We start from the raw sequence: 22,385 nt of genomic DNA on the forward strand, positions 1-22,385 counted from the left end.
TTTTCATTTTAAAATATATAGTAGCATATATACTCAGACACCAGGTATAAAAAGGAACTACAGTGAAGTAATATTTCAAGTTTAATAATTTGCATAATTTTACAAAAATTAATAAGTAAATAAAAGTCAGTACTCTCTTTTATTTATATTCTTTTTACAACAAACGATCAAACTAGCCGGACACAAGGTAAGAAATTATATTTCTAAGCATGTCATAAAATTAAGGATAGACTTAAGATAAATCAAGAATAACTTTTATCGAGGGAATAATAGAATTGTTAAAGGTGGATAATTTGAAAAGTTATTAATAACTACTTTCTCACCATTCGGGTCATAATAGTGCGCGTTCAACGTAGATGTTTTAACCTGTATTATACAATTACATAAAGAAAATAATTCAGCCATTAAGGCTTGGCGCCCAACAATTGGACAGTAGCATCTTACATGAACACACGCTGTTTCCCATTCATATAGCATGACCAATAAATATTAAGAGTCGTAAAATCCTCCTCCGTAATCATTGCACATTTCATTGTAGAATTAATATGACTCAGGTGTGAATCATCCGAATATAATTTTCCTTCAATTTACTTTTTAGTTAAAAAAGAAGGAATTTTACCTCAACTCCAAAAAAAAAAACTGGTAATGTTATTAGTAATGAAATAGTTGAGCTCGTTTTAAAATTTTATGACGATGATAAAAATAGTAGGATCTGCCCTGGTAAAAAAGATTGTGTTAATATTAAAATAAATGGTTCAAACGAGCAATATCAAAAAAGGTTATTACTTTGCAGTTTAAATGAATTATACGTGAAATTTAAATTAGTGAATCCAAATTTGAAAATTGGTAGATCTAAATTTTGTGTACTCAATCCTAAGTGGTGTATTAGGGTGGCCCTCAAAAATCGAATGTCTTTTTTTTTTACGCTACCCCTTAATTTTTTTTTAATGGTCAAAAAAATGAGCTGTGCAAAATTTGGGACCGATCCGTTAAGGTTAACCCGTGCCCCCGGGCCTATTCAGTTGAGTCGAAGAGTCAAATTTAATAGAAATTTAATAGAAAACTTAGAATTATAAAAGTAAAACTCAAGTAAAGGAAATTTTACAAGAAATTCAAAAATAATAACTTCAATGTTGTTTTCTCAATAAATAGCCCACAAAAACACTACATACAGTAAAAAACATGTGAAAGTCTTAAAATACGTTATAACTGATTTTGTTGATTTTTAATTATTTATTTTCATTTTATTTTTTGGAAAACGCAAATTCGTTTAAAAAAAGATTCTAGAAGTTTAATTTTTTATGCCAAGTACGATAATTATATTAGATTTATTATTTTATGGACAGTTAATTAATAATTAATTACAAACTTAACAAAATTGATTGTATTATTACATTTTGTCGTATCAATATATCAATTTTGGTTTACTGAATCACTTTAAGATAGTACCAATTATATTATTATTAAAGATAAGTATATTCGAGTTATTTTCACAACTGAAATAATGTGTGTCGTATAAATGCAGCAGACAAAATATTTTTATACATGTAATATGAAAAGTGGACAATTTAATTATTCATTCAACTTTTAACTTAATCGATAATACAAAACATAATATTAGAAAATTATTAGTTTTTCATAAAATAAAACCAGTTCTGTTTTTAGAGAATTATCAAATTCCTTTAAATATTGATGATTCAGTCTTGTCGTATACATTTTTTTATTTCTTTAAATAATTCTGTAGAAATAATGGATGTTAAAATCAATAATATCCATAATAAATGTGAAAAAAAATTCTATGATTTTAAATTGAATTGAAGTAAACTTCAGAATAGTAAATTCCAACTCCTAACATGTAAAATAAATTATTATTTATTTAAATAGTGATTGGAGGTTAAATATTTATAAATGTAAATGAAAACAAAAATTGAATTGTAGAATAATTATAATTAAAAAGACATATTGAAAACTTTATTATGGAATAGAACTATAAACATTGAATTATCAGTTAAAAATCCAAAATTAGTAATGAAAAATTTATTACAAGTATTATAGAAGAAAAATTAATACATAAAAAAAAATTTGAATAGAATTTTTTTTATTACTAAAAAAATTAAAAAAAATTAAGCTGATCCATTTACTTATCTTAACAATAGTTAACATTCAAAATTAATATGGTAATCATTATTTTTTTTTTACCTTGCATATTTTAGGTAAATTTGTACATTATTACCATTGATAAATAAAATATTTATTTTTCCAAAAATGTAATATATTAAATATGTTTTGTTCTTTCTCCTTAATTCGTATTAATTTCGTTTCTAAACTGCCATAATAATTTTCTATTTTAAAAGACATTCTTTCATATTATTGTGTTTTTTTATTAATGGTTCATATGTGAATATTTATTATTATTTCTTGGATTCTAGTTTTTGAAAATAGATTTATTTTGATTTTGAATTTAATACTTCAAAAAACATGCTCAACTTGATAGTTTCTTTACAATAAATAACAAATTATACTTAAATAAAAAAGGTATTATAGAAAAATATTATTTCCCATAAAAAAATATGTTGATCCATACACTTTTCAATAAGTTATAGCATTATAAAGAATGTTTTTTACAAAAATCGTATTTTTTTTTATTAACTTTGATGTCAGTTTTCAGAATGAAGATAAAATAAAGTCCGAATTTTTTTTTCTTTAATAAAGTATATTACATTATCTTTAATTTAAGATATATAAATATATAAATAGATATATATTTATAAAAGTAAATTTTTTGTGAAAGAGTTGTCATTTGAATCCCTCCCTGTGGGAAGGTAAAGGGTCAAATTTATAAAAAAAATACATCAGATGGTAGGTAAAGACATTATGCCTCTATAAAAAAAAATTATATTGATTTGTTCGTTTTTGAAAAAGTTTTGGCCGTTTTAAGTAAAAAAAAATAGAAAAACTTTCGAAAATTAGCGATTTAAATTAAATTTGTAATTTTTTTGGAGGTTGAAAAAAACGAGGAACGAAAAATATCAATTTTTCTCATTTTTTCGTTTTTTGTGGCACAGTGGTGACGTAGCATAGTTGGATTAAGTATAATGATATCTGACAGTGATTAAAATCACTATCATAAGAAACGCTTCAATGCAAATCTGTAGATAGTGTTTAATTCTAAGAAATTGATGGATAATTACAAAAGCAACATTAACCTTAATATTAAAATAGCATATTTTTGAATACGGTAGCTATTTGCGCATAGAAGATAGGTCGTAGTGACAAATATTTTTTTTTTTTTTATAGTACATAAAATAAGCTCTAATTTGATATATGTTTAAAGGACACAGTATTTCCGGAACATTTTCAAAATTTAAGTTGAAAAAGTTAATTTTAAATCCCCCCAAATGAGCAGGTTAAGTGTTAGATTTTCAAATAAATGATATCAAATGAAAGGAAAATATCTAAGTTTTTAGTATAAAAAAAAATTATGTTGATTTGTTGATTTTTGAAAAAATTATGGAAGTTTTAAGAAAAAAAAGACAAAATTTATTGATTTTTAAATTTGTAATTTTTTTGAAGGTTGAAAAAAAACGGGAAACGAAAAATATTAATTTTTCTCATTTTATTTTAATTCAAAATTGCCCCTAGTTGTCTCCTAATTTGTATAAAAGTTAGAATTTAAAATTATTTTTATTCGTGGTGTTTTTTTTTAGCTATTTCAGTAGAAATATTGGAATTATTTATTCACGCTCAAGTTAAGACATTATGCCGTAAAATAACATTACTATATTTTTCCAAAAATTTGCGATATAAAATAAAAATATGTGTTCATTAAAATAATTTTAGAAAAATTTGATATTCTTGGTTTAATATACTTAAAAATATTTCCATCAAAAAAACTTTTCTATAATTTTTAGCTTTGTGGAATTATTGTGAGATTGTGAAGGTTTTACCGTGTTCTATGTTTTTTATTGAATCGATTTTGTTTATTTATGCTTTAAAATTGGGATGCTTCTTTTAGTTTTCATAGGCGACAAAATCAAAATACGGGTCTTTTGATAAATTATAGAGAAGATTTCAACTTTGCACAATATTTATTTTACTGTTGAATTTTAATCATGTATTTAATAAATAACAATTATAAAATGAAAATGTATTAGTAATTAACAATTAAAACATGAATTTTATTTAAATAAATAATCAGTTTCTAATTTTTAAATTGTGCACAGATGTCCTTGTGCGCATATGCCCCAGGTCGCAATTGTCGTAGATCTTTATTAATGATATAATAAAAGNATAATCTTTATTAGAAATAAAATAGATTTAAAATAGAAATAAAATAAATTAAAATAGATCTTTATTAATGATATAATAAAAGAATATTTTTGAGGCAATTATTTTGATAAAAGAATTTTTTTTATAATATGTAAAAAATAATATACAGAGTTTTCAGTAAGTAAGGAAACAGGTAAATTGTTACAAAAAATGAGAACAGAAACTCGTTTCTTTACCTACTGAACGGTATAATAATAAAGTTACACTATTGTTTTATGTCAACGACAAAGTAAAGTTATATTTTTAATGTTTAGTAAATATAAGTTGTATGTAATGTACAATATGTCTGGTTTGAATCCTAGTATAGCTGGTTAATAAGTATATCTAAGTAAGGCGGAGTGGGTTAGCCATGATGATAATTGGCGATAGATGAATCGTTGAATAATATAATTTATTAACAATATAAATAAGCTACAAGTGATAGTATCAAAAACTATGTCTATAACGGCTACTCAAACACAACTGCTCTTTATTAGTTCGACGTCAGTAGTTTCGGGTTACAGACAAGTAGAAGGAGAGATGGAAAGTTTTAAGTATTTAAAATGAGTTGTGCAAAATAATGATGGTATTGAAGAAGAAGTATGACACAGAATTAAGTGTGGGTGGTTGAAGTAGAGAAAAATGTCTGGTGTGTTATGCGACAAAAGAATTACAAATTACTCTTTCGTTGACTAGCATATAGACCCAACGGCGATATACAAAGAGCGCACAAGGGTGTGACAATCGTTAAGGGAGATATTTCCCGAGTAGCATTATTTTGGTTCACGATCAGTTCAAGCGACCTACGAGTGCTAATAGAGTTCAATTTTCAATAATGAATCGTGTAATTTTTTATAAGTTCTATGAAAGTTCAACGTTCAATAAGTAACCGAGCAATTTTTAGTAATTGCTGAGACCGTTCAATGTTCAAAATAATCGTACGGATTCACCATAGTTCTTTCATTATATTGAAAGAATCGTTATAACGGTTATAACCGTTCAAATAGTTTTATTCACTTATATTGTTATAAGACATATTATCCCTTGATTAGTAAATTAATAAAAAAACTTTAAAATAATAGTCATAAAATATTTTTATTGAGACTATAGCGCGAATTTAACGTACGAACTTTTGACGGAATAACCAGACGTGTCAGTAACCGTTGACCAAGAGAGGGGGTGAGGCGAGGGGCCTAGAATTCTCAATATTAACCTACTACTATTTATTATTTTGCTCTTCAATTTAAATTAAATGTACTTACATTTTATTGAACTTTTCAGTTAAATATATATGTGAGAGTGAACAGGGAAAAAGAGAAGTCTTGACAAGTTATCTAGTCGCTGTGAAAATGGCGAATGTCTCGAAAATATAATTTGTAAAAAGAGTAAAAAAATCGTTAATGTTTTGAAAAAATGTCACAGTAAAAATTAAATAACAAATAATAATCACGCGATTAAAACGGTTGGTCAACGGTCATACTTCTTCGTCAATACCATCATTATTTTGCACAACTCATTTTAAATACTTAAAACTTTCCACCTCTCCTATGAGGTCCTCGCTTATTATCAATTATTATCAGTATAGAAAATATGAAAAATTGTTTTGTTACTCCACCCACACTTTTGACTCTAGTACTAGTATCATCATACATATCCGCTATTATATTAATGTACATTTTGGGAAACTTTTTCTTATCAATTATCAAACATCTTTATAATCTTTTACTCGTTTTACACTATCTCTTTATCACATAAAATAATTAATCTGTAGGGATTAACTAAAATTTAAGATAACATATCATAATAAATATTTTTAGTATCGCGGTGTCCATCAATCCGAAAACACTTAGTATTTGTAATTTTATATATATATATAATATTTTTAATGTTGAAAAATTATTAATTATTATAAATTTTAATTGTAGTATTTTTAATAAAGGAAATTATATATACTACAAATCTATGACCTATTACTCCTACTCTTACACGATTATAATTCTGTCACTTTTCCTAACTACTTCTACTACTTTACTTTTCATCAGCTCATCCATTATTATCCCTACACCTCGCTTTGTATTGGTATTAACTAAGTATATTATTTTAAAACCTCCACTTATAGTTTCCTGCACACAACAAATATTAACTTTTCTCCTCTTCAATACTTCTATTCATTTTCTATTTCTAACAGTTAATTTTTCAACATTCCACGTACCAATTCTTAATTTGTATTTATCTTTCTCACCTATACACGAGTCCAGCCAAGAGTTGAGTGATGATGCCCCTACACCGTCGATACTACAAGTGTTGGGTAGACCTGTACACATGACTGGTGAAACACTTACCGCACAAGTTGACCGACTGATATCAAACACTATTTTATAAACCTTCTCTGTCTCCAACTACATTATCTGCTCTCGCCTGTTGTATCCGCGTACACCTAAAATGAGATAATCCGCCTAAGTTTTATTCAAAACTCCTCATACTTTTTGACAAAATTTTACACCGGCTGTCTACCTGACGCAACCTCATTAGTCGTCTCTTACGACTGGCAGATGGGCCATGGAAGTATTCTTATCCTATTTGTAAGAACATTTATAACTATGTTTTTATCATTTATATTATATACGTGTATTTTCAATTATTTAATTCGTCATACATTAATAAGCATAAAGGGAGATGCTGATGTAACGATTCTACTTGTCTGTAACCCGAAACTACTGACGTCGAACTAATAAAGAGCAGTTGTGTTTGAGTAGCCGTTATAGACATAGTTTTTGATACTATCACTTGTAGCTTATTTATATTGTTAAGAAATTATATTATTCAACGATTCATCTATCGCCAATTGTCATCATAGCTAACCAACTCCAACAAATAACTAACAACAAATAAACTTTATTTAAAATACTTTATCTTAACAAGGAACTAGCTAATCNCAAATAAACTTTATTTAAAATACTTTATCTTAACAAGGAACTAGCTAATCATGTAGCTTTTGGAATGTAGTGAATCAAAAAAAGATAATAATAATAGTTTTAATTACTTTAATCCTTTATGTGTTAATTATGATATAATAATTATGGGGGGTTATTAATTTAGGGAGCTACTTTGACAGTTGCTCAAAAGAAATAAGTTAAATAGAATATGACGGGATTTTGATTCTTATTTGATCCACTACTTCATTGTATTAATAATATTATTACTCGGGATATGAGTACGAGGGTCTGTAAGAAAGATAGAAGATGATAGAAAAATAAAGTGATCTTTATTTTATTAATATGGGATTTATTATAATTAATTGTCAATTCTTAAATATCAATAATGCCACGAGTTTTGACGGTTATCGATGATAGGTGGGATTGAGTCACCTCGTGTGTCTACCCAGAGTGGTATGGTGGCTATACATATGAACCTCCAACCTAACTCCTGAAATAGACACGTATCAACGATATAACTCTGCCAAGTAACTCTGTACAAACATTATCGATTTATTAAATTTACTTGGTATATTTATTATTATTGATAATCACTTGATTTTCCTGTATGCCTACTTAATCTATATACTCATAATATTTAATTTTAAACCTTATTTATTTTTGGTGAATTTATTAGATTCCTACCTCGATAATTTCTGCTATACTCTTAAATAAATAGATTTTGTATTTTGTGAACAAATATAACTGTGTTGACGGCGGATCACTTCTTGCATATGTTTCGTAGTGTGGAATGGTCGAGCGTAGTGAGTGCCTCTGTAAGTATCTGATTGCATCTGTCTTAGAATGCTCTTTATTTTTGGCTTTTTATATTAAATTTGACCGTAGTTCAAAGGCAAGAAGTAATCCCCGACGTCACCGTTATTTCTTTATTAATTGTAATTTATTACATGTTATTTATTACATTTTCATCAATAATGATCTACATATTATAAAATACAATCATATCTCATATAATAATTTAGACATAGTTTATTACCCTTCATCTTATGTGCTACCATTACATATTGTTTATTATTTCCTGTTTGTTTTATCTAATTAATATATACTCTTTTTCTACGAAATTTCATTAATATTTTTAAACATTTAAAAGGTACATGTATATATATATATCTTATTTTTATTGGTATACATTTTATTTTGTGTAATTGATTGATTGAAGTCTTAAATAATACATTATGACATTAATGATCTATTGTGTATACAAATAATTTATTATAATATTAATGATGTACTATGTATATCATTACAGGAATAATCCACCAATTTCTCTAAATGAAACACTATCTACAGATTTGCAATAAAGCGTTTTTTATGATGGTGATTTTAATCACTGTCAGATATCATTATACTTGATTCAACTATGCTACGTCACCACTGTTTCACGACCCCTCTGTGCTGTGTTTTTTTTTATTTCTTCGGTAAAACATAGTAATTGGGTCACTGAATATTTTTAATAAGTATAATTTTCTAAACAAAATGTAGCCAACAATTCGAATTATTTTTCTTTTTATCTAGTACCAACTGTTCAAATATATGGCTACCATAAGTTCTCGTCTTTTGACGTTTGTATGTAGTTAGTGGTGACGTAAGTATCACATAATTAAATATATATTTATATTATCTGTGTATATGTTCTTACTTTAAAGTCAAGCGCTCTTAATCATTTACCAAACGAAACGAAATTTATACAATTCATAACATTAATATTATTGTAAAATATATTAATAATATGAATTCAAAAATTGTTGTTATGATTTTTTTAAGTCTTTGTTTTGTACCTAATTTTGCCGAATCGAGCAGCTTCAGAGAAAATATTATGAACCCAACTAATTCGGTAATTATTATTTTTTTTTAAATAATACAACGTATTATGTAATATGAAACGACAATTTCATAGAAATTAATAAATTAAACAATTTTTGTAGTACAATGCANACAATTTCATAGAAATTAATAAATTAAACAATTTTTGTAGTACAATGCAATTAATTGTTCGTGTATTTCATTCATAAATGCCAATGTCAGTATGAGTTTAACGTTGTAAATGATAACATTGTTTCCAAAATACCTATCTGCAACTTTTCAGTAATTTTTTTTGGCTTTTGAGTTTAATATTTTTAGTTTTTAAATTAAAAATAATTTTAATATAGTTTTAATTTTATTTAATTAACAAATGATCAATTTTTATTATAAAATTATGTTATATTTATATTAACTCCAATACAAAGCTGAGAATATTTTGATTTTGTTATATTTTGTTATATGCTTTTGTTATATTTTCCGTTACTTTTTACTTCTAATAGAAAAAAGCCCATAAAAATTACGATAAATACTTGTGGATCTTTATATTAATTATTTTTTTTTAAACTAAAGAACACCATAAAATATTTGTTAAACATATTTGCTTTTATTTTGTGAGTGAAAAATGTTACAAGAATAGTATATGCGTAAAAGAAAGAAAATATATTCTACTTTTTCAAAATGTTATCACAGGGATGAAGGTAGATAATATGGTATCAACGGTACATACTCTCTCATTAGTGAAAACGTTAAGTGTTTGTATTCATTAAATATATACATAAAAGTAATTTAAAATAATCAATAACTATATAATGTAAAATCTCTTCAGTCTTTAAATCTTATTAGTAATCGCAATGCTCGTCCAAATCTAGTAATTTTTTGATGTTTCTTTCTTTCAGATAATTCTTTCCTTATTTGACACTTTAGGGGAAATATTTATAACTGAGAGGTTTTTTGTTGAGTAATTGGTTGCTGGGTTGGAGCATCGATGTAAGCTGGTTGGTTTTAGTCTTTCGATGGAAACTTTCTTCTCCCCTCTTCTTAACTGTGATGTGAAAGTTTTTTCTGCCCTTTCTATTACCTTGAAATGTCCTTCAAAAGGTTTTTCATGAGATTTTTTTACATAATTTTTTCCATAGAAAATAAAGGGACAACCCTTTAAATCTTTGAATAAAAATTTTTTTTTTACCGTGCGCTGATGTCGGTACAGGTCTAAGATAACTTAACCTTTGAAGAAGCTTAGCTGCATATGTTATTGAGTCTTCATTAACATTACTAGGTGTAATAAATTCACCAGGCAATCTTAAAGTGCATCCGTATACTTACTTAACTGATGAAACTTTGATATCTTCTTTCAGACTGCAACGCATTCTTAATAAAATACTGTGTATACTCTCATTCCAATTTGTTGACTCATACCATATAATTGCAGATTTTAACTGTCTATGAAATCGTTCCACAAGTCCATTAGATTGAGGGTGAAATGCTGTTGTCCTAATTTTTTTTATTCCAAGCAGCTTTGTAACATTACTAAAAACTGTAGATTCTAGTTGAGTACCTTGATCCGTTACCAAACTAATTGGTACACCAAAACGTGCAATCCAGTAAGAAAAACATTCTTTTGTAACCGTTCCTGATGTTATATCTTGCATAAGATATGCCTCTGGTCATCAAGTGTATCTGACGACACATGTCGAACAATAAAAGCATCCTTTCCAAGGTAGGAGGGGTCCAATCAAATCAAATAAACCCCAAAAGACTTGTGCAAGGGCATCACTAGAAAGGGTCCAAAGAAAATTTTTAAACCTGATAGCATTCCGCTTCAATATCCCTCACACTCCTCATGATTACTCTCCTGTCCTCTTAACCTTACATCTCTCCAGCCGTGCTTATCGACGCCACAATTCAAACCTCTCCTTCATAAATAATCTCCTATCCAACAAAATAGATTCTATCCAAAATTCTTAGCCTTTTAAGATATAAAATCCCTCTTCGCACCACCCGTTCTAACACTACTTTCCTCATTCCCACTAGTCCTTCTCATTTTATATTTTCTGTCCCAACGATTTGCTTTATTCGGTTGGCTAATAATGATCCAACATTCAAATTATTTTAATTAAGTCGCGTTTATGTTTTCTTTTTTAATTTATCCTGTTTCTATGTATATATAATTTTTCTTTTGTTATTTGTTTCTCAATAGATTTTATTCTAACGGTGTTTATGATGTCTGTTATATATTTTTGGGCTTTTCCTGTATAAAATGTTATAAATAAATAAATATGTATATTTTGGAAACGTTGACTGAGTGTTGGAAAAATTTCTGGAGCTCTTATAACAAGTCTTTTAATTTTTGACTGTCAGCATGGTATACATGTTTTTATCCACAATAAAATATCTTTATTAACGTTTGGCCAAATAANTATCTTTATTTACGTTTGGCCAAATAAATTTACTTTTAATTAAGTGTGTAGTTGCTTTGACTCCATGGTGGGATAGTCCATGAATAATGTTAAACACTTGTCTACGATGAGTCACTGGTTTGTATGGTTGGATTGCATCAATTGATATATCATATTACAGGAAGAATTTGATTGAGGAAAATTTATTTTGCTTAGTTTCATAATAGTGTTCTTCATAATACAATTTTTTAGTTCAGAATTTTCTTTCTGTGCTTTTGCAATTTCTTCAAAATTAATTGTTTTTACATTTATTTGTCCAAATCTAGAAAGGAAATCAGCAGTGATATTTTCTTTTCCATAAATATGTCTGATGTCAGTAGTAAATTGTGCAATGAAATCTAAATGCTCAAATTGTCTAGGTAAACATTTGTCTAACTTTTGGTTAAATGCATACACTATAGATTTGAGATCAGTCCATATTATAAATGGCCTAGCGTGCAACATATTGTAAGAACATTTATTACTATGTTCATACCACTTATATTACACACGTTTTATTTCTATTTATTTAATTCGTAATACATATTAATTAGCATACAGGGAGATGCTGATGGGACAATTCTACTCGTCTGTAGTCCGGAGCTACTGACGTCGAACTAACAAAGGGCAGTTGTGTTTGAGTGGCCGATATAGATATAGTTTTCAATATTATTACTTTCGTCTTATTTATATTATTTATAAGTTACCTTGTTTTATTTAACGACCCGTCTATCACCAATTGTCATCATAGCCAACCAACTCCGTCTCACTTGGATATACCTACTAACCAACTGTACTAGGATTCAGGTCAAACGTATTGTACATTACATATAACTTATATTTACTAAACATCTAAAATATAACTTTACTTTGTCGTTGACATAAAACAATAGGCTAATTTTATTTAATAATCTATCCCCTGTAACTAAGGTACACGATTGCCTGTGTCTCCTTCAGGCAATTAAAACTCATTTAAGGAGATAGGGACGATATTTGGGCAGACGTCGAGTAGCTTCCGATTCTTGGTTTTGACCAAGATCCTCAATTATTAAACTAACCCCTAACAATATGAATGATATTCTGATTCTTCCCATGTTGTTTTTCTACTATAAAAACTAATCGGGTGTAATAAATTATCTGATTGTCGTTGAAATAATACCGCACCGATACCGTCTTTACTAGCGTCGGTGTGTGCCTCAGTGTTATTCGTTTTTAGAATTGGTTTTTTTACAATAGATTGTTTCAATATTTCGAAAGAATTATGTTGTTCACCACTCCATTCGAATTTAGTATTTTTACTCAACAAATTTGTAAGGGGTCGTGCCTTAAGAGCAAAATTACGAACAAATCTACGAAAATAGCTCGCTAAACCTATGAAACTACGTACAGCTCGGACATCTTTTGGTACAGGAAATTTCTCAATAGCTAATGTCTTTCTCTTTCCTGGTTCTATACCATTTTTACTTACTTCAAAACCTAAATACTCTATTTTAGTCATAAAAAACCTACACTTATCAATTCTCAAAGTCAAGCCTGCCTCTCTAAGGGCTACAGTAAATAATAGAGATCCTAGAGCAGTTGCTATAATTTTGGCAAAATTTGATGGGCCGTTTGACACACCAAGGGGCATGCGTTTAAATTGACATAACCCATCAAGGGTGATAAAAGCCGTTTGTGTCCTTGTTACACTATCATTAATAGGAATTTGATAGTAACCACTAAAAAGATCTAAACTAGGTACACGATTGCCTGTGTCTCCTTCAGGCAATTAAAACTCATTTAAGGAGATAGGGACGATATTTGGGCAGACGTCGAGTAGCTTCCGATTCTTGGTTTTGACCAAGATCCTCAACTATTAAACAAGCCTCTAACAATATGTTTAAAATTCTTAACTGATAGGTATAAAACAAACAGCTCTCTATTATAGGTGCTATATTTTTGTTGGGTGCCACTTAGATTTTTTGAGAAAAATGGATTCTAGATTTTATCCTCACCTTGTTCTAAAACTCCTCCAACAGCATAATTTGAAGCATCAACCTTCAAACATAATTTATTTGCACTTTTAGGATGAGCTAATAAGGTGGCTTGTGTTATAGATATTTTACAATTTTGGAAAGCATTTTCTTTTTCTTCATTCCACTGAATTTCAGTTTTGTCATTATTTTTATTCCCTTTTTGGTAATTTAATATTGGTATTTGAAATTTTACAATGTTTGGTAAGAAATGTCTGTAAAAATTGATCATACCTAAAAAATTTTCTTAGTTCTTTAATTGTTTTTGGTTTTATTGTGGTCAAAAATAGCTTGAATTTTTTGAGGTAGAAGTGTAGTGCCTGAGCTACACATACGGTACCCATTAACTTACCATTTTCTAAATCAATTAATAGTCTAAAATTTTAAGGGTGACGTAGTCCAAGGTATAATTTTATGCTTAATGAACCATATGTACTTATAGAGGAACCAATAGTTGCATATAATTTTAGTTTCTGTTGTTTTTCGAATTTAGTGGGTGATATAACTGATATATCAGCATCACTATTTACTATATAGCAGATCTTACTACACATATCGGTTACAAATAGGCGGTTTGAAATTGGTGCAAAACTGGCTCAACCAGATAGCTTATTAGTTTTCCGACTTATTAAGGGTAAGGTGCATTTTGCACCATTCACCTTTACATATTCTTGTTTACTTTTTGAACTTAGCATAATAATAACAGGGCTGATTTTTTATTTCTTTATTGTCACGCGGTTTTGATCTGTTGGTTCTATAATGATTAGAGCGGTTTCGTTTTGGACTGTGACTTTGTCTAATGAGTTCCTCAATTGCTGTTGTAAGTGAAAAAATATGTTGTCCTAGTGTTGATCGTAAAGCATCTTTGTTATATTCACATGGTTTTTCTGGTGTTACAGAAACAACAGAATGACTATTATTTACTGCACTTATCTTGTCAGTCCAGATAATGAATCAGTACTAGATGTGAGTATAGCCTGCGTTTGACTGTGTAGACGTTGGAATCATAGGTTTTTTAAAATATCCTCAGACACTATTGTTACAATTCGTATAGTAAATATGATGGTTTCTTATCATTTAATTCTAAGTCGATAAGTAATTTATTAAGTTTTTTTTCTTCCAATTCAGAAAGACGTACAATTAATACTTCTTATAATTTTAAATACCTGTTGCTTGATGGCGGTTTCTCGAGAATGTCAGATATATGAACAAGTACATCGCCATCTAATGCTCCAACTATGTGATGTAAGTTTATTTCATTATCGACAATTTGCAAAGTTGTAACTTCGCGATACGAGTTATAAAAACCAAATTTTTGGGTTTTATATCCAAAATCAAGGTATCTTAAATGCAAAAACTTATGCTGAATATTACTTTTGAGACCGGAAATTTCGTCAGTCATAATTAAAAATATTATTTGTAATGTCAAAAACGTAATAAAAAACAAAGGTTTCGTCGATGTTACCACTTGTGGCTATTTATATTAATTATTTTTATTAAAACTAAAGAACAACAAAAAAAATTGTTAAATATATTTCCTTTTATTTTGTGTGTTAAAAAATATTACAAGAACAATACATGTGCAAAAAAAAGAAAACAGAAACTACTTTTCCTAAATGTTGTAATCGCAGAGATGATAGTAGGTAATATGGTACCAACGATACTTACTTTTAAACTTAAACTGGTATAACTTTTTGAAAAATGTATGAATCATAGCAACAATTATTGCAAAACTTGTTCTTCCAGTTGTACAGTTTTGCTAAAATAAAAAATACTCATAAGTACTTTTCTAACGATTACTTAGTACATGTAATTTTAACTTACTGACAGCTTCTAATTCTTTATGGACACAATTTTTCCTAACATCAGCCTCTTTCCTTCTATTTTCTATATTTTTTTCAGTATTTGCAAATATACAGTGAACGCCAATCATTGAATCGATTCGTCCTTTTTCTCGCTGAAAAAATTAAAAATGATTTGTCTTCCTCAATTTTAATTAAATCTAAAGCATTTTCATGTGCAATATCAAATAAATTTTCGAGGCTACTAATAAAGCTGATTTTTTTTAGCATGTGTGTCAGTTTTTCTATGTTCTAATTTTTGCAAGTTTCTCCACTCATCGTATAATTCTTCTAATTAAAAAGTACAATTTTATTCGCTCTTTGTAGGTATACGAGCTTTCTTCCGAAATATAATTGCTTCTTGTATAACTAAAATAGCACTTTGCCGTAAATTATAAAATAAAACAGATAACAGTTGCCTATTAGATGGCAATCTACTACCTATTATTTGATTAGAACTAAATCCAATTAAATAGATACACTTAGACTCACGTAAGCTGGATCTTGAAACCATTACGAAAAAAAATATTGCGGTGTCAGTAACTTTTAAAGAAGTAAAAAATATATAAAATGCACTGTTANTAAAGAAGTAAAAAATATATAAAATGTACTGTTAAAATTTAACAATATACGTTCAATTATGTAATTCACAGTTATTGTCAAATAACATAAGTCAATAGATAATCATAAAAAAAATTATTTCTGATAAATCTGTAAAATCCAACAGTTAATACATATAATGGTGTACTATACGTGATTTGTACATTGATATTTCAGTTGATAAGTAATTACGATATTCACTCCAAAATTAGATACCAGAACGCATTATCATATATAGCTATATTACTTCTCCTAAAAAAACGAATGAGTTATCAAACTTAGTAAAGACAACCATCGTTAAATTTTTAAAAATTGAACATTTTTAATTTTAATACGAAATAAGGGAAAATTACTTTTAAAAATACGATTTTATTTTGCTGTTTATCATAAGACCCAATAATGCATCATTATTATTTCTAATAAAACTCAGCTCGCCACGAAAAGTATTAAAGTTACAAAAAAATGTACAAAAACTTAAATTTAGCAAATTTAATTTCAAGTATCTTTTGTATGAAACATTTTATTATGTGACGAACAGTTGGTAAAATATTTTTATACAAAAAAAAAAAAAATTTCAGTAAAAAATAAAAAGATAATTTTTTTAATTTTTACGGAAAAGTATTGACTTTTTGATGAAAAAACATAAATATCTTTTTTATAGTAAATATTTAGGTTTACAAATTAAATTCTTTTAACTTTTATTGCAAGTTTAATAGATTTTGAGTTGAGTTCAAAAAACTGAAAAACAACCCCTTAGGCTGGATTTTCAACCCTCTTGTGGCACGTGTTAAAGTTGATTTATCATGACCAAATTTGGTAGGTTTTATTTCTTTTTACTATTCGAACAATAGATGGGGTTGTATTGATTAATTTATTGAAAAAAAAAAATTCCTCTCTATAACGTAGGACTACCCTAATGTGCATACATTTTTTTTTAATATTTGAAAACAAAGCGAATTTATTCGATAAAATGTTTAATGTTTTGGAAATTATGCGACATCAAAACTTTTTTTTTAATACGTACATATTATACTACATTATCATATTAGAATGATTTTTTGCTTTATACATTTCTTTTTCAGAGTATATCTGAGATAGAAGAAATAGAGGAACAGAGCAGCTACGTGGACAATATTAAAAACCCAAATTATTCGGTATTTTTTACTTATTAAATTATACGTTGAATTAGTCAAGATGTAACCACAATTTCATAGAAAATAATAAATTTAAAAATTATTTTGTTATAATTATAATGCACAAAGTCTTTGTTCTGCATCTTATTTTTCTGAATTCAGTAACTTCAGAGAAAATATTATAAACATAAATTATTCGATAATTATTATATATTTTTATTAATTTATTTTAACATAACAATATTCTAATATATTGTAATAATAATTCTTTAATTTTATTAATTTAATTGTTCATGCAATCATTCATTCATAAATGACAAAATATGTATTATTTTAACTCCAATACAAAGCTGAGAATATAAAAACTTTACTATGATGCTTTTGTTATGTTATCCATTACCTTTTTCAACTTCAAATAGAAAATAAGCCTATAAAAATTATGATTAATAAAATCTACTAATTACAATACGTTTTTACTTGTGGATCTTTCTATTAATTATTTTTATTAAAACTAAAGAACAACAAAAAAAATTGTTAAATATATTTCATTTTAATTTGTGAGTGAAAAAATATTACAAGAACAATACATGTGCAAAAAAAAGAAAACAGAAATTACTTTTCCTAAATGTTGTTATAACAGAGATAAAGTAGGGAATATGGTACCAACGATACTTAATTTTAAACTTAAACTGGTATAACTTTTTAGAAAATGTATGAATCATAGCAACAATTATTGTAAAAATACCATGTGCATACATTTTTTTTTAATATTTGAAAACAAAGCGAATTTATTCGATAAAATGTTTAATGTTTTGGAAATTATGCGACATCAAAACTTTTTTTTTAATACGTACATATTATACTACATTATCATATTAGAATGATTTTTTGCTTTATACATTTCTTTTTCAGAGTATATCTGAGATAGAAGAAATAGAGGAACAGAGCAGCTACGTGGACAATATTAAAAACCCAAATTATTCGGTATTTTTTACTTATTAAATTATACGTTGAATTAGTCAAGATGTAACCACAATTTCATAGAAAATAATAAATTTAAAAATTATTTTGTTATAATTATAATGCACAAAGTCTTTGTTCTGCATCTTATTTTTCTGAATTCAGTAACTTCAGAGAAAATATTATAAACATAAATTATTCGATAATTATTATATATTTTAGCTTCGATGCGAAGCTGAGAATGTATTAATTTTACCATGATGTGTTTATTTTTTATTTTATTTTTTTTTTTTGTCTGTCACTACTTTTTCTCAGCTCTCACAGCCAAGCTTTAAGTGGTGCTNTTTTTTTTTTGTGTCTGTGACTACTTTTTCTCAGCTCTCACAGCCAAGCTTTAAGTGGTGCTAACTCACCACTTACTTCAGATAAATGAATTCTAAGTTTTAGTAACTCTTGTTTTTTATCAGGGTATAATTCACTAAAATTTTAAAATTATTATACTTTCATATACAGTAATTAAAGTGATAAACATTCAAAATAATCAAAGTAATAAAAAATGATTAAAATATATTATTCTAAATTTAAATATATTCTGGATTATATATATTAAAATAANTTATTCTAAATTTAAATATATTCTGGATTATATATATTAAAATAATAGTTAATTAAATAAGAAAATTAACATTTTTTTTTTGTTCTTTTTACTTATAAAACAAAATTTTTTAGCTTCGATGCAAAGCGGAGAAAGTATTAATTTTACTATGATTTTTTTTTTTTATGTCTGTTGCCACTTTTTCTCAGCACTCACTGGACCGTTTTCTTTTAACAATACGTCAAATGATCACAAATTGTATCTAGTTGAAGACATTACCNTTTCTTTTAACAATACGTCAAAAGATCACAAATTGTATCTAGTTGAAGACATTACCCTTAAAAATTTAAAAATTTTCCCTCGTTCCCCGCAAATGGGGGAAATATCCAAAAAAATTACAAATTTAAAAATCGACCAAATTTTGTCATTTTTTTCACTTTTTTTCTTAAAACTTCTATAACTTTTTCAAAAATCAACAAATCAACATAATTTTTTTGAAACTTAAAACTTTAGATAATTTTCTTTCATTTGATATAATTTTTTTAAAAATCTAATANTATTTTCCTTTCATTTGATATAATTTTTTTGAAAATTTAACACTTAACCTGCTCATGGGGGGGGATTTAAAATTGCAACTTTTTTACAAAAACTAACTTTTTCAACTTAATTTTTGAAAATGTTCCGGAAATACTGCGTCCTTTAAACATATATCAAATTAAAGCTTATTTTATGTACTATAAAATGAAAAAAAAAAATTTGTCCCGACACTTTATCTTCTGCATGTAAACGGTTGCCGTAGTTAAAAAAACACTATTTTTGTGTTAAAATGTTCGATTTTCGATTTTTAATTTTCAACTTAAAAATGTTATAACTTTTCGAAAAATGTATGTATCAGCACACATTTTTTATTTTCTAATTACATTATAAGTACATCTTCCATTTGACATACTTTTTATTAAAATTAGACAATTTCCCTTTATATAGGGGGGGTTCAAACTTTGAAACATTGTATAAAAAATAGAACTTTTTCAACTAAACTTTTGAAAATGTTCCGGAAATACTGCGTCCTTTAAACATATATCAAATTAAAGTTTTTTTTATGTACTATAAAATGAAAAAAAAAAATTTGTCCCGACACCTTATCTTCTATGTGCAAATGGCTGTCGAAATTATAAAAAAAATGTAATGTTTACGATAAAAATCACCTTCTATCGGAATGTTTTTTGTACTTAAAACTCCCTTAACTTTTTTAAATATTAACTAATCAAAATAATATTTCTTTATATTAAAACCTTAGGTAATTTCCTTTCATTTGATATCATTTTTTTTTGAAAATCTAACACTTATTCTGCTCACAGGGGGGATTTAAAATAGCAACTTTTTTACAAAAACTAACTTTTTCAACTTAATTTTTGAAAATGTTCCGGAAATACTGCGTCCTTTAAACATATATCAAATTAAAGCTTATTTTATGTACTATAAAATGAAAAAAAAAAATTTGTCCCGACACTTTATCTTCTGCATGTAAACGGTTGCCGTAGTTAAAAAAACACTATTTTTGTGTTAAAATTTTCGATTTTCAATTTTTAATTTTCAACTTAAAAATGCTATAACTTTTCGAAAAATGCATGTATCAGCACAATTTTTTTTTTTCTAAATACATTATAAGTACATCTTCCATTTGACATACTTTTTATTAAAATTAGACAATTTCCCCTTATATAGGGGGGGTTCAAACTTTGAAACATTGTATAAAAAATAGAACTTTTTCAACTGAACTTTTGAAAATGTTCCGGAAATACTGCGTCCTTTAAACATATATCAAATTAAAGCTTTTTTTATGTACTATAAAATGAAAAAAAAAAATTTGTCCCGACACCTTATCTTCTATGTGCAAATGGCTGTCGAAATTATAAAAAAAATGTAATGTTTACGATAAAAATCACCTTCTATCGGAATGTTTTTTGTACTTAAAACTGCCATAACTTTTTCAAATATTAACTAATCAAAATAATATTTCTTTATATTGAAACCTTAGGTAATTTTCTTTCATTTGATATCATTTTTTTTTGAAAATCTAACACTTATTCTGCTCACATGGGGGATTTAAAATAGCAACTTTTTTACAAAAACTAACTTTTTCAACTTAATTTTTGAAAATGTTCCGGAAATACTGCGTCCTTTAAACATATATCAAATTAAAGCTTATTTTATGTACTACTAAATGAAAAAAAAAAATTTGTCCCGACGACCTATCTTCTATGCGCAAAAGGCTACCGTATTCAAAAATATGCTATTTTTTTATTAAAATTCTGGGTTTTGTATTTTATTTTATTTTAAGATATCTTATTAGGGGAATAAACTGGCTTTCATGAATATTATATAATATCATTGACATAGAATAAAGTACATAAGACATATGAAATTATACTTATTAAAATTTTTTTACTTTTTTATAGTCGAAAAAGTAATTTTTAAATTTGAGTTAGCTTAAATAGCCAATTTTATCATGCAACAAAAAGCAACGAACAGTTGCCGAATGGGTAATCTTGACTTACACGCCTAGGGTACGAGGTTCAAATCCGTTTGTATCCGTTTNATCTTTAACGCCTAGGGTACGAGGTTCAAATCCGTTTGTGGCTTCTAAAATTTTGCATTTTTTTTTTGAGTTAGAATAGAATTTTCAAATCATTTGATATTTATCTCATTTAGATTCAATAATTTCAATAAATATAAAGGATCTTATCACTATAGTCTCCCCTCGTGAGAAGAAATTGATATTCATGTTAATATTATTTTACTATGTGGTTCTTTTTCTGGCTACGATTTATTTTGCCAACCCTCACTAGACCTACTTTTTTCAACGATACGTCAAATGATTCATTTAAGTTTATAATATTTAAGTTATTACTCTTAATAATCAAAAAAATATTCCTTATNATATTTAAGTTAATGATTAGTTTAAGTTATTACTCTTAAAAATCAAAAAAATATTCCTTATTCAAATAAAAAGTAGCTTAACTAGATTTGTCCATACAAACAATTAAAATCATTAATTTTTAATATTCTTAAAGTATTTATTGTCGAATTAGATTTGATATGATAAAAGTATTCAACTACAAAAGTAAATAATTTTATCTTATAATTTATTACTTTTGAACTCTATTTGTGTGTGCTACTACTAGTCTATAATATGCCAATTNTCTATTTCTGTGTGCTACTACCAGTCTATAATATGCCAAATTTTTTAGTAATATGTTGCTATATAAATCATAAATTAAAAAAAAAAATGATTTTTAGTTTCACCTGAAGTTAACGATGGATTTTTACAATTATAATTATATTTTTGATAATACGCTCAATTGAGTAAATATTTTTAACTACTTTTTTTTTATTGGTTTTTTTAATTAAAGTAAATTATTAAAATTAATTAAGTTCTGAATATTTCAATTGCAGAATTTTTTTAAACACCAAAAGTTATTAGGATATGATTACTATTCTTTCTATTTCAGTTATCTATTACGATAAAAATGTAAAAAAATCGAATTTTTCTGACAAATGTACTGTAATTAGTAATTATAAAATTTCCAGATTGCATATTAATCTTAAAAATTTCATTTTTTTCAATTTAATAATGTCAATTTCAAACTTGCAAGTTGAACTATAAGTTATGGTAACAAATTCATTTTTTAGCTTCGATGC

The 22,385-nt window shown here is 26.7% G+C and overlaps 1 protein-coding gene across 5 annotated transcripts in view; it reads left to right on the forward strand.

The window, feature by feature from the left end:
• The first annotated feature begins 8,925 nt into the window (after positions 1 to 8,925).
• LOC126906724 (uncharacterized) overlaps positions 8,926 to 22,385 on the forward strand; it is a 46,229-nt gene continuing 32,769 nt past the window's right edge. The window contains exons 1-3 of one of the 5 annotated variants that reach the window (XM_050687490.1): positions 8,928 to 9,138; positions 17,078 to 17,149; positions 18,041 to 18,112. In XM_050687490.1, the coding sequence (XP_050543447.1) occupies positions 9,034 to 9,138; positions 17,078 to 17,149; positions 18,041 to 18,112 (249 nt within the window). In that variant the 5' untranslated portion in view covers positions 8,928 to 9,033. Of the gene's footprint in view, positions 9,139 to 11,525; positions 14,800 to 17,077; positions 17,150 to 18,040; positions 18,113 to 22,385 lie in introns of those variants that run through there. The other 4 variants (XM_050687491.1, XM_050687492.1, XM_050687493.1 and 1 more) reach the window with 4 other exon arrangements.

Source organism: Daktulosphaira vitifoliae, unplaced genomic scaffold, assembly GCF_025091365.1.
Source record: "Daktulosphaira vitifoliae isolate Bord-2020 unplaced genomic scaffold, ASM2509136v1 Scaffold_5, whole genome shotgun sequence".
Taxonomy (NCBI): Eukaryota; Metazoa; Arthropoda; class Insecta; order Hemiptera; family Phylloxeridae; genus Daktulosphaira; species Daktulosphaira vitifoliae.